Genomic DNA, 12,559 nt, shown 5'->3' with positions numbered 1-12,559 from the left:
AAAATACCTGATAAAGATAACTTCAGAAAGGAAAATTTTATTTTGGCTCATGGTTCGTGAGGGTCCTGTCTGTCATGGTGGGAAAGGCACAGTGGCACTTCTGGTGGCAGGAATCTGTGGCAGGCCTGGATGTGATCACGGCCAGGGAGAACAGAGCCTCAAGGACTTGCGGCCAGAGACCTACTTTCTCCACTTAGACCTTCTCTCTGTAATTTCTAGTTTTCCTAAAAGCACCTACTAGCTAGGGGTTAAGTGTTCAAACACAAAAACTTGAAGGGACAATTCACTAATAGGTTTGCTGTTGTGAGGATTAGAAGAGATGGAACCTGGCCATGGTGACAGCTAACTGTAATCCTAGCTCTTGGAAGGTGAAACAGGCCGATCATGAGTTAGAAGCCAGCCTTGACTACATATTAAGGCACTGACCCACAAACCCCCTGCACAACCATAAAGGAGTAGAGTTCTGCTCCCTGTAGATGGGTCTGGTCCATGGTAGCTATGTTAGGGGTTTCCATTGTACTTACTCTACCAGATCAGTTCTCGGCCTTCCCAGTGCTCCACCCTTTAATACAGCTCCTCATATGGTGACCCTCAGGCATAAATTATTTCATTGCTACTTCATAACTATAATTTTCTTGTTATTAATTATAATGTAAATATCTGATATGCGACCCCTGTGAAAGACTATTTTGAGCCCCAAAGGAATTGCAATCCACAGTTTGAGAACCACAGCACTTCTAATGCCTAAAAAAGGTGATTCAGATGCAGGGTATCAAATTCTATTCCATTGACCGTGTTGGAGAATAATGAACCTGTGAAACTGGAAAGTCCCTAAAGCATGGCTGTCTTGGAAGCCAAAATGAGATCAACCTGTATTATTATAAGTATATTTTACTAGCAAAGTTTTTGGAAAGACAGCCTCTTGGAATAGTAATAAAATTGCAACTGAGCATGTTGGTATGTACCTGTGACCCTAGTACTTTTGAGTCCTAGGCCACACAGGTCTACATAGTGAGTTAGGTTGGGACAAGGCTATATAGAGTGAGAACCCTTCTCCCCTAAAACTAAAAATATTATTTATTTTTTGTTAAATACTCTGTGGAATGACGCTGTTATTCTGAGATGCTGTAAGTTATTCTCTCGTTTATGTGTCAGTGTTAAAGACAGTGGCTTCTTGATTCAGCGAGGTTGCTCCCTGAGTAATAGAACACTGATCCATAATCTTTACCTTGAAAAACGTTTCTCGTAGTCATGGAGACTTTATGTGTTTTAGAAAACAGTTACATTCTTGTTGTGTGGTAGGTTATCATCATTTCTAGAGTTATTCTTTGTTGAGCATCATGCTTATACTGATTGGCTAAGAGCTAAAATAGGCCCAATAATAGGCACGGGGGTCAGGAGACTCAGCAAGAAAGGTGTGTGTGTGGTATACATGTGTGGGGCCCAGGATGACATCAGGTACCTTCCCTACTGTGCCCTGCCTTACTTCCTTGAAAGAATACCTCACTGAGCCAGAAGCTTACTTTTGTAACTAGGATGGCCAACCTGTGAGCTCCTGGGGGCCGCCTGACTTAACATACCAATGCTGGCAGCATGTAGTCATTTCTGGCTTTTTACATGTGTGCGGAGGATTAAAACTCAAGTCCTCATGCGCTTCTCAGTTCCATTCCTTATTAGTTTTTGTGCTTTGAAAAAAAGGTCTCACATGGCCCAGGCTAGCCTTAAACTTTCTAAAGATAACCTTGAACTCCTGATCCTCCTGAATCTACTTACCAGCTGCTGCAATTACAGGACTGTGCTATTAAGCTTAGCTTCTTCATTTGATTCTGTACCCATTCAAGGTCTTAAAAGTGAAAGAAGATGAAATATTTAAGACAGAAGACAACTATAAAGATGCTTAACTATAGAGTCCAAGCACAGTCACTTTATGGCCACTCTTTAATCTTCTTCATTCTGCGAGTCCATTTATAAGTACCCAGAAGATGAGCCTTACAATAGGGAATGGTAGCTTAGGACAGCTTTGGCAGTAGCTAGCTTGGAACTGTATTATAGCAAGGACTTTATCATTAAATTATATATATAATTTAATATATATTACTAAAATGTATTAATTTCCATCTTTTTTTTCCCCCTTAATCCAACTCTAACTGAACAGCTCTGGTATGTTCAAATTTACCAGGATTTCAGTAGAGGGGAAACTCATTACTTGCTGGGATAGTTGAAACTTTTTGAGCACTATGACAATTTGATAGAAGGACAGATAGGGTTACAAGTTGTTTTGCTGTCTTACTGCCTTAAATCCTGGAGGGTTTATTTCCTAACATAGTATACAAGTGTAAGATCTTTGACCCAAGTGTAGTACTGTTTGGTTGAAATTGCCAGGAAAGGATATTTGAACCCTTTATACAGATGTTGATTCTTGCTCATTTTTTATTTTTCTCTCATGAAAAATATCTTCATATTCATGTTCTTCATGAGCTTAATGGTAGGCAGAAAGATGAAGAAACAAAAGTGGAGCTAGTTTCAGATAGTTTCTCAGATCTTGAGGGGACTGTGAATATATCTTGCTTATACTTGTCCTTCAGTTTGCTGATTTAGTTACAATAAAAAAAGCTAGGTATACTTTGTGGGTTTTTTTCTGGATGCCAACCTAGCAACTTAGCCATTCATGTTTATTGTTCCAAGTTCAGATTCATTTTTAGTGTTCACAATGGTTAGCCTAAAAGGACAGTACTGTTTCGTGTGTAGGTTTTCCTCAATGCAATGCCTAGAAGGTCTATCTACAGCTAGTTATACAGATTAACTCCAACTCTGAGCGTGTTATGAAAACACTAGAGGTGGAATCTGAATTTTATTGAATTTTATTGAATGACATGCTTAGGCATAAAGACTTACCTTTGACAGTTCGGCAGCCTTAATGCCAAGTTTGGGTTCAGTTCAGTGTTGTCTGCTGTGCAGGGCTGGCCACTGCTGGCCAGTGAGTCGTATAAGGAAGTGGCATGGCTACTAATAGATTCTGGTCCTTTTTTCTTTAATGTTTGAACACAGGATCATTGTGCTTCGCTTCCATTCTCCCTGTTGCTTTCTGGCTCACTGTCACAAAGTACCACCATGCTGGCCATTTAAAGGCATCTCCACTTTCTAGGCTCTTACTTAGGTTGGAAATGCCTGAGGAATTGCTGTTTTGTCTACTGGGTGTCACAGTACATTACCCAGGGTCCTAGCTTTTCTTTATTGTGTTTTAGAAAGTATAAAAGATATCATTTAAAACACCTCTCTACCAATGGTATGAATCACAATTTCTCTGTTTCTGTGCTTGTGTTCAGATTAACTTCATCTACCTTGTGAAAAGCACAAAGAAAACCATTCTGACTCTAACACTGGTATGTGCTGTCACGCTCTTTCTCGTCTGCAGTGGAGCCTTTTTTCCATACAGCTCCAATTCCTTGAGTCCAAAACCAAAGAGAGTGTTCCTTCAGGTAAGCGCACTTCTTCCTAAGATTCAGGAAATGACGTTTGCCTTGTGTGTTTTGAGCTTCACAAGTGAACAGGAAAACTCACTGTTCTGCTGTTGACAAAATTTAGTTGATTTGGATTTCTTTGTGTGTAAAGCAGCAAGGAACACTGACCATCAATGGGCACCTTATTACCTAGACAACACTTTCCATAATGTGTGTGTGTAAAATACGCATTTATAATATGAATTCTGGACACCATGAGCACTAAAAAATATAAATTACATAGATATCTGTAGGCTGACTGAAGATCTTAAACTATATACTGGCAAAATAAAAGAGAAATTAAAAATTGTTAGTAAAATTGAGCCTTAGTAACATTCAAAGTATTATGTGGTGAAAATAACCTAACAAGGGGTTATTAAAATGAGGTCTAGAACTTTATTTAGATTTCACTTTTTTTTCCCCCCAAACCTCTTATAAGTGTTTTTATATAGCCAGAGCTTCATCTCCATTTTTGTTAGAGGTTGTGGAGTGTTCAATGCCAAATGAGTCATAATTTAATTATTCAAGGATTGAAAAATTAAAAAGATGGGAATTTGAAAGACTTTGAAAAGCTAAATAGTCCTTTGGTTGTAGTCTTAAAGGACAGTGATCTGTTTTATGTAGAAATGTTGGTGAACAGTTTTTAAGGTGACCCAGACTGGCTTTCAGTGGCATGCCAATTGAATAGTAATAATAGTGTTTAGGAAAGTCTGCATTTTTAAAAGGGCTGTGACTTGTTTTGGTTTCTTTTCCTATAAGGGAGGGGGGAGCTTTTTTACATTTTGCCAGTTGTACAAGTTTCTATCACTAATAACCTGCTATTATGGAGTGAAAGTAGCTGTATTCTACCCAAAGCTGATACCCCAAGTTCCAACAACACATGCTTCATGCCAGCCTATGTCATGCAGGCCCTTTTCTTTGCTGTCCCCTGGCTTAGGTTGTTGTTTTCTGCTGCTGAGTAGCTAACGCTTGGTTTTCAAGATTCTTTATTTTTAATTACGTATAAACACGTGTCTGTGGGCATGTGTACCAGAGTGCATGTGCTCTAGGAGGCCAGAGGCAGCGATTCCCTGGAGTGGGAGTTACAGGTTCTTATGAGCCACCCGAGGTGGGTGATGAGCAGCAAGCAGTGTATGCTCTTAACCACTGAGCTGTCTCTCCAGCCCCTTTTGTTTCTGAGATAAACTCTTACACTATTACCTAGATTTGCCTTCAACTCCTGGGCTTGATGCTCCACTTACGCCTCTGAGTAATTGCGACTACAAGCATATACACTGCCCTTGATCAAGTTTCATATATATTTTAAATGTGCATTGAGCTATATTTGTGATTAAAATAAAAACCATTGACATATCTGTCATCTAGTTTAAAAGGAAAAAAAAAACCACTAACAGTAACTTAGTAATTATTAAGTCTCCTTTTTATTTTCCTGTTTCTAATCAATTCTTGGAATGGTCTTTTTATTTTGATTAACCTGGGTTAGGAATGTGGGTGAACTAGCCGAAACAGTTTTCTTATTATTAGTCTTTTTCTTTTCAGCACATGAGTAGAACTTTTCATAACTTGGAAGGAAACGTAGTAAAAAGAGACTCTGGAATATGGATCAATGGGTTTGATTATACTGGAATGTCTCATGTAACACCTCACATTCCTGAGATCAATGATACCATCCGAGCTCACTGTGAGGAGAATGCCCCACTCTGTGGCTTCCCTTGGTACCTTCCAGTACACTTTCTGATCAGGTTGGTTCACTACTTTTTAAGTTGGGGGTTAGTTCCCAAATTCTATCATTGTGTCTTGATTCTTATTAATTGAAACTTATCCTTACCTCAGTCAAGTGCAGTTTGTAATATTACTACAAAATTTCCATTTCTTTAGTCAGATGATGATCTCAGGAGAATAGTTCTTGTTTTTAATTTTAAGAAGTCTCTCTTCAAGAATGAGTAGTGGTTAGAAAGGGTGACACTCCTTAGTATACAAATAATAGTTACCGCTTCATCCCAGCTGGAGATGCTCTTACAGGTGCCATTTCAGGATTCATCAGAGGAAATGGGATGGGTAGTGGAATTGCCTAGGTAGTTCCCAAGATTTATTTTCATGTTTATGTATGGTTGCCCTGTACTTATGTGCACAGCATGTGTGCCTTTTGCCTATGGAGGCTGTAAGAGAGCGCTGACTCTCTGGTCCTGGAGTTCCAGGTGGCTGTGGGCTGCCATGAGATGCTGGGAAGCGAACCTGGGTCCTCTGCAAGCATAGCCCGGGCTCTCAACTGCTGAGCTGTCTCTCCAACCCTTAGCTTCTTTGAGCTTAAAAAGTTGAGAAGGATTTGTTACACAACCTGGACATCAGAGGAGCTGGCATCATGTCAAATTAGTGGGTGTCTTCACACCTCTTCCTGTGTTCTGAACTGCTCTGTGAGTTATGGATTACTGTTCATGAAGCATCCTAAACATTAACACTACCTTTCCAATAGGAAAAATTGGTATCTCCCAGCTCCAGAAATATCTCCAAGAAATCCTGCTCATTTCAGACTTCTATCTAAAGAGAAGACACCATGGGGGTCTGTAAAGCTGACCTTTGAAGCAACAGGTGAGCCAGTTTCTTAGTTCGCTGTCTAAGCTCCTCAGTGAGCTGCCGTGTGTGTCTTCCCGACATCTCAGAGCAGCATTTGTTTACCTGTCCATTGACTGACGGAGAAGTCTCACCGTAGAGCTCAGGCTGCCCTATGCAGCATGGTCTTCCTGCCTCAGCCTCCTGAGTGCTGGTGCTGTGTACGGGGCCACTTTGAACTTACAGTATTTCAAATAGCAACTGAAAGTTACTTCTTGAAGAAAAATAATATATTTTATTGGTTAGGACAGTTTTAGGATGTTAAAAATCTTATGCAAGAAAGTACAAGAAAGTTTAAAGTTTATCAAGTTTGTTCATTTCCCTCCTCCCCCATCAGCTTTTGGTTTAGTTGCTATTCTCCTTTGAGTTCTACTCTAGATTCCTTTTTTTGTTTTTGTTTTTGTTTTTTAATTTACTTTTTTCTTCTCTACTAAAGTAGAAGCTTAAATCACCCCATTTAGATTGTTACTCCTAATATACGGTTTTACTGCTATAAATTTCCTTTTGAATATTGTTTATGCTCTTAGTCAAGGTTTCTTAAAATTTTTGACATTTGCAAGTCTTTACACCTGAGAAATTTTTATTTGGCTCCTGGGCTATAAAATAGGTATACAAATCAAACATTTACTGAATCAGTCAGTAGGAATGGTGTGGGCTCTTGAAACCTCAGAGCCTGCCCTTCTCCAACAAGGCCGTGCCACCAAACAGTTCTACAAACTGGGGACCAAGCATTCACATACAAATACAAGCTGATGGGAGCCATTCACATTCAGACTATCACAGTGTTTGATTTTGAATATTTGATTGGTGCATATTCAGAGACCTTTTACTGTTGCTAAGTTTTCCTTGAGCCCTGTACTTGGCACCACTTACACATCACATAAGGTGCTATGGCCTACTTTATGAAGCTGGCTCTAGATCTCACAAATTTTAAGTGGTGTTTTAGTGTTTATTTCAAAATACTAAAGCAAAACAAAACCCTTTTTGTTACCTTATCCATGCAAGGCAAGTGCTGTACACTGAACTACATCCCAGTCCTTGGGACTTATAAACTGACCCATTTGTTATCAGACATGTGTTCTTTAGTTTTCAAAGAATGCAAGATTTCCCAGTCTCTTTTCTATACCAATTTTCTGTTTGTGTAAGCCCATTTTGAGGTAAAAGTTTTCATGATTTCTACTCTTAAATAGGAGGATGCGGAGGCTTGGGTAATTACTGCTCCTTGTACGCTGCTACTGTTAACTGGACATTCTGCGACTCACACGGGTCTACTTTTAGTTCAGGTGTGAGTTTTTGTCTCACTTATATTCAGGCTTTGCTGTTAGGTGCATATATTTCAGGTGTTGTTGTTGGTGTATCTTATAGATGTACACTACTTTTTTGACCTTATGTCATACCTTTTCACCGGTGAAAAATTTCCTTGCTCTAGAGTCCACTGTAGCTCTTCAAAGTTTTCTTTTGATTACTGCTAATTTTTAATTACTACTAAACTCTGATCCTCAGGAAAGGCAGCAAATATTAACTGCTGAGCCATCTCTCTAGCCCTGCTGTAGTTTTTCTAGTGACTGCTCTGAGTTTGAAATGTGTATCTGCAACTATTACAACTTCACTTCCAAACTGTTGTTTGCAAACTACGCTGCCTGGTGGGTATACCTTTGTTTTGCTTGAGTCAGGGTCTTGCTCTACAGCTGCCTTGCCTCAGCTTGTGATTCTCCTGCCTCTGCCTCAGCAGAAATGGGGCTATATATGGGTCACCACACTTGGGCAACCATTTCATAATAAAATGATTTTAATCCTTTCTTTCCCAGTGTCATTATTTTTTTCACCCAGACATAAGCAATAAAACATACAGCCAAATATAATTTTCAGATTTGAATAAAAGAAAATCCATTTTTTTATAGGCAATTAAAATCAGGCTGGGTGTCGTTGTACACACCTTCAATATAGCAATTTGGAGGTGGAGGCAATCAAATCTGTGTTCAAGGACAGCCTGCTCCACATATAGAACTCCAGGCTAGCCAGGTGATACAGTGAGCAGCAAGTGCTCTCAATAGCTAGCTGAAATCTCTCTAGCCCCAGATTAAACTTATTTTAGTGGTTGCTGTGGACTTGCAGTAAGTCTGTTTTCTTCTAAGTCTACCCCCCTTGAGTACACACAGTTAGCCTCAGAAGCCACAGGCAAGTCCTGTGATATTTGCTTCCTAAGCCTTTTAATAAGCTGCATATGGTTCCCCTCAAATTTAAGATGATAGAGCTTATTTAGGCTTTTTCGGGGGTGGTAGGGAGGAGACAAGCTAGCTTCAAACTTGTTCTGTTTTAGTCTCCTGAGGGATTGATTACTGGAGTGTGCTCTGATTATGACACTTTCTTTGGAGACAGGGTTTCTCAGTGTAGCCCTGGCTGCTCTCATGGGATTCCCTCTGTAGACCAGGCTGCCCTTGAACTCAGAGATCCACTTGCCTCTGCCTCCTGAGTGCTGGGAATAATGGTGTGTGCTACCACTGCCTAGCCTGGTTGATTTTTAAAAGGCTTTTCTGAAAGTCTTAGATACAGTTCATTGTCAAACAGATCTGCATTCACCTGAAAACTTATTTTCTTGGTACATTCTGTTTATCTTTACATGTTTAAAACTGTAGCTTTTCCAGATCCTAATTAGTGTTTTGCCTTTACTTCTTGTCCTAGGAATCCCCTCATAGTGCTGCCAGCTGATCTTCTAACTGCATTTGCTTGTCACTTCCCACCTTAAGAAAATGCAGTGAAGTTCTGCTGCTTGCAGAATGACTCCAGACTTCTTAGCAAGCATTTTGGATCTTCGGCATAAATCTAATAGGCAACGTGATAGTTAACTTTGTATCAATTTGTCTAGACTGTAGTTAGTACCTTGACATTTGGCCAAACGCTATCCTAGACTTTTCTGATAACATGTAAATAGTGGGTTTAAATCAGGTTGATCAGTTACCTTAGTCCAAACACTGAGAGCCTTAAGGAACTCACTACAGTCAGATTACCTTTCGGTGTTTCTTTCAGCCTTTTCTGGAGGTGGGGAGGGACTGGAGATTAAGTAAATTCCACCAGCAGTTACCAAGTTACTTTTCTCGTTTAGAGTCTGCCTTCTGTCCTCTCATTAACCTTGTTGCTGATGATACTGACCTCCAAACTGTTAAACCTCCTTGAGCGTTGTGTAGAGTCCATCTACAGTCCTCCCACAGATGAAGCTCAGCAGTATGGTTTGGGTGTTAAAGGTGACTGTCACTGCTAACTGAATGAAATGATCCTCTTACAGGACCAAGCCATATGTCTTTCTACGTCCGAAGCCACAGAGGAGCAAAGCTTTCGCAGTGGTCTCTTGGCAATGGCACTCCAGTCACAAGCAGAGGAGGGGACTACTTTGTGTTTTACTCCCATGGACTCCAGGCCTCTGCATGGCAGTTTTGGATAGAAGTGCAGGTGGGACCTTTCCAGGCTCCCAGATGGTACTTAACAGTCTTAAGAGTTCACAGTGTTCTGGCTTCAGAGAACTAACTGATTTTTCTCCAGCAGGGCTCAGAAGAACAGCCGGAAGGAATGGTCACTGTGGCCATTGCTGCTCACTACCTATCTGGGGAGGACAAGACATCTTCTCAGCTGGATGCCCTGAAGGAGAAGTTCCCGGATTGGTCATTTCCCTCTGCGTGGGTTTGCACCTATAGTCTCTTTGTGTTTTAATCTTGTGGATGAGCTTTGAGGACATGCCCCTTGGACAGTCCACAGGGCAGTTTCTCTCCCATGGTCCATAGATGTTTGTAACACAAGTCAATGAATTTTAATGAGCATACGTTCAAAGAGTTTTTGGGATAACACTCTTCAGGGCCAAGTGTACTGTATGGGTAAACTTTGGGATAGTGATGGCTGGCCTTCAGAAAATTCATTTTCTGGCACTTAAGCACAAATGGATACTGCCATTCATACATGTTATTTATATGACTATAAGGACTCAGAAACATACCACTTCAGTAGCTTTTCTTTGAGGATCAAGAAAGATGTAGACTCTTAGGCCACTGTTAATGAACTAGGTGAGTCCACCTGATGTCAGTGGGTGGCAGGCAAAATACCATTCAGTGGAGTAGTGCCTCTCCGTGTGCCACTCTGTAAAGTGAAGCAGTGCAGCACCTTAGGGGCCCTGAGAGCAGCCGTAAGGGTGTTGGTCTGTTCTGCCGCCTCAATGCTGGTGCAGGGCCCTGGGCCTGACTCCTTGTTATGGAAGCTGCTGCTTTCCTGCGGTAGTACTGTGTCTGTTTTCCCCTCGAACGTGTTCCTGTCATTTACCTGGGGAAGAGAACATGTCTTCAGCTACATTTCCTTCTTACGTTGCATGGATTGTGCAAGCACAGGACCTAAATTTCTTTCCCAGAGCACTGAGTTGACAGCATTCTGAGGTGGAAGAGGGTTAGGAGTATTGGGCATTTATACTATATTCTCTTTGTTATATAGGAATCCTGTTATACAAAGTTAGTCCTTTAGAACAGAATTTTATTGCTGCACTGGGTTTTCTGTTTTTTTAGCAGGTGAGTTCTTAGAGTGAGACCAGCTGTTCTGACATGAACTTGTGGCTTACGCAGGACTGAGACAACTGTACTGTATCTGTTACTGTTCAGACCCTGCATACAGGCAGCAGTAAGACTTATGGTGCTTATCATTTGAAGATGGGATGGAGCTTGTGACGTATGTCATGGCAGTGCCTCTTGTAGCTTCTCCAGGTTCCAGCAGAGACAAACATAATGAGAAAAGCAGCAACTTATGCTAATTTCCTTTTTACAGTAATAAATGTAAAAAGGCAAACTGAGTTAGCCAACAAGCACGACCCAAAATATAGTTGAAAGAAAAGCCATAGTAAAGCAAAAACAGAACAAAATACTTGTCAGGTGGGAACAGGAACGGGTCAGAACCATGTGAACTTCAGTGAGAGCACAAGAGTGTGGACTGCAGGAGAAAACCTTAAAACTGCTTGTGTGATACTTGTCAGTTTCTTAATCATGTTCCTTGTACTGCCTGCCTAATCTCTAACTTGGCCCATGCAGATGTGAGGGCTGCAGCACGCTGATGTTACCATGCTGACTGTCACATGGACTGACACTGTACAGTGGAGTCACTTTTTTGCTGGACTTACAGAGATCTTATCAGTGCTTCATGTGTCTGGCTTCTGCTGTGTGCACATTATCTGTCAGGGATTACTTAAAGGTTTGAGGGTTATATATAGCTTGCACAGAACCACAGCTGAGGAAAATAACAATACCAATAGCTCAATGAATTCCAAAATACAGGATTATGTTTTTTTTACCTGGGTTAATCTGAATTTGATTACTAGAAATTATGGGGGAAGGTAGCAAAATGTCATTCTGAGGTGGCACATAAAAACAAGATGTTCTCCGATATCTTCTCTTTTGGCCAGAGGCCATTTTAGTGTAATTAATCATGGTTTTCTGTTTATCTTTGGGTTCTCTATGCAAATAATTTTGATTTTCTTTAACATTATTATGCATCAGTAACAAGATGCTCAGTTAGTTTCAGGGCACGCTTAAAGGCCAGAAATGGTCAAGTAATTACACACAGTATTCATGGCTTTTATTAAGCACACATCTGTAGTTATCAGTAACCCCATCCCCTTTTAAAAATTATCTGATGACTTGTATAATTCACTTCTAAAAAGATATTTTCAAGGTCTCAGTGATGCATTTTCCCCCTAATGAGTGTGAATATAAGCAGCACATTAGGGAGAAGTATAAAGAATTGTGATTTCACAGTTCTTAGTTTTTAAGAAAGATTGTTCTATGAAGTGTTTCTACAATTTTGTAGCTATAATTAAATGTCTAGGATTCTGCCCCAAGGTTTAACTCTGAAGGAGGTTGGGCCACAAGCCAGCCTACACGACTCAGGAAGCCACTGAAGAACATGTTTGTCCATCTTTTTCTCACTGTTTTGCTGACTTGTTGAGGGTTAATTGTTGCCTTACAATGTTACTAAAATAAACTTTTTAACATATTGGTTGTAAAAAGTGGATCTTTTACAACTGCATTTATTCTGTCTCCATATTTCAATACTATTTTATCCCTAGTCTTCTTATATTAAAAAACAAAACAAAACAAAACAAAAAAAAAAACCAAACCTTTACAATGAGCTACATGGCTTACGTAGAACTGCTGTTTTAGTAAGTGGTATGAACAAAATATTCAAGAAGGAAATACTCACCTGGAATGAAATGGTACATCTGAATTTCATAGAGATAAAAAGAACATGTTTACCAAATGGTAAAATCCTGAGTGTATTTAGGCTTTTTTTTTTTCCAGTGGGAGAGGAAACCACAAAAAGATATAAACTATTATTTTAAAACTGGGGCTAGGGATAAGAACAGAAAAAGAAACTACACTGCAGCCCATGACCTACAGGGAATTCTCATCACCCAGGGGAAGGCT

At 40.2% G+C, this 12,559-nt stretch overlaps 1 protein-coding gene across 2 annotated transcripts in view; it reads left to right on the top strand.

Annotated features, from left to right (window-relative positions):
* Ermp1 (endoplasmic reticulum metallopeptidase 1) overlaps nucleotides 1–12,141 on the top strand; it is a 37,520-nt gene extending 25,379 nt beyond the window's left edge. The window contains exons 11-15 of one of the 2 annotated variants that reach the window (XM_021634245.2): nucleotides 3,327–3,479; nucleotides 5,040–5,242; nucleotides 5,974–6,089; nucleotides 9,394–9,557; nucleotides 9,651–12,141. In XM_021634245.2, coding sequence (XP_021489920.1) covers nucleotides 3,327–3,479; nucleotides 5,040–5,242; nucleotides 5,974–6,089; nucleotides 9,394–9,557; nucleotides 9,651–9,815 — 801 coding nt within the window. In that variant the 3' untranslated portion in view covers nucleotides 9,816–12,141. Of the gene's footprint in view, nucleotides 1–3,326; nucleotides 3,480–5,039; nucleotides 5,243–5,973; nucleotides 6,090–9,393; nucleotides 9,558–9,647 lie in introns of both variants that reach the window. The other variant, XM_021634244.2, reaches the window with a different exon arrangement.
* The last annotated feature ends 418 nt before the right edge of the window (nucleotides 12,142–12,559 follow it).

The sequence above is a fragment of the Meriones unguiculatus genome, chromosome 1, assembly GCF_030254825.1.
Source record: "Meriones unguiculatus strain TT.TT164.6M chromosome 1, Bangor_MerUng_6.1, whole genome shotgun sequence".
Taxonomy (NCBI): domain Eukaryota; kingdom Metazoa; phylum Chordata; class Mammalia; order Rodentia; family Muridae; genus Meriones; species Meriones unguiculatus.
This window is presented reverse-complemented; position numbering and strand designations above follow the sequence as displayed.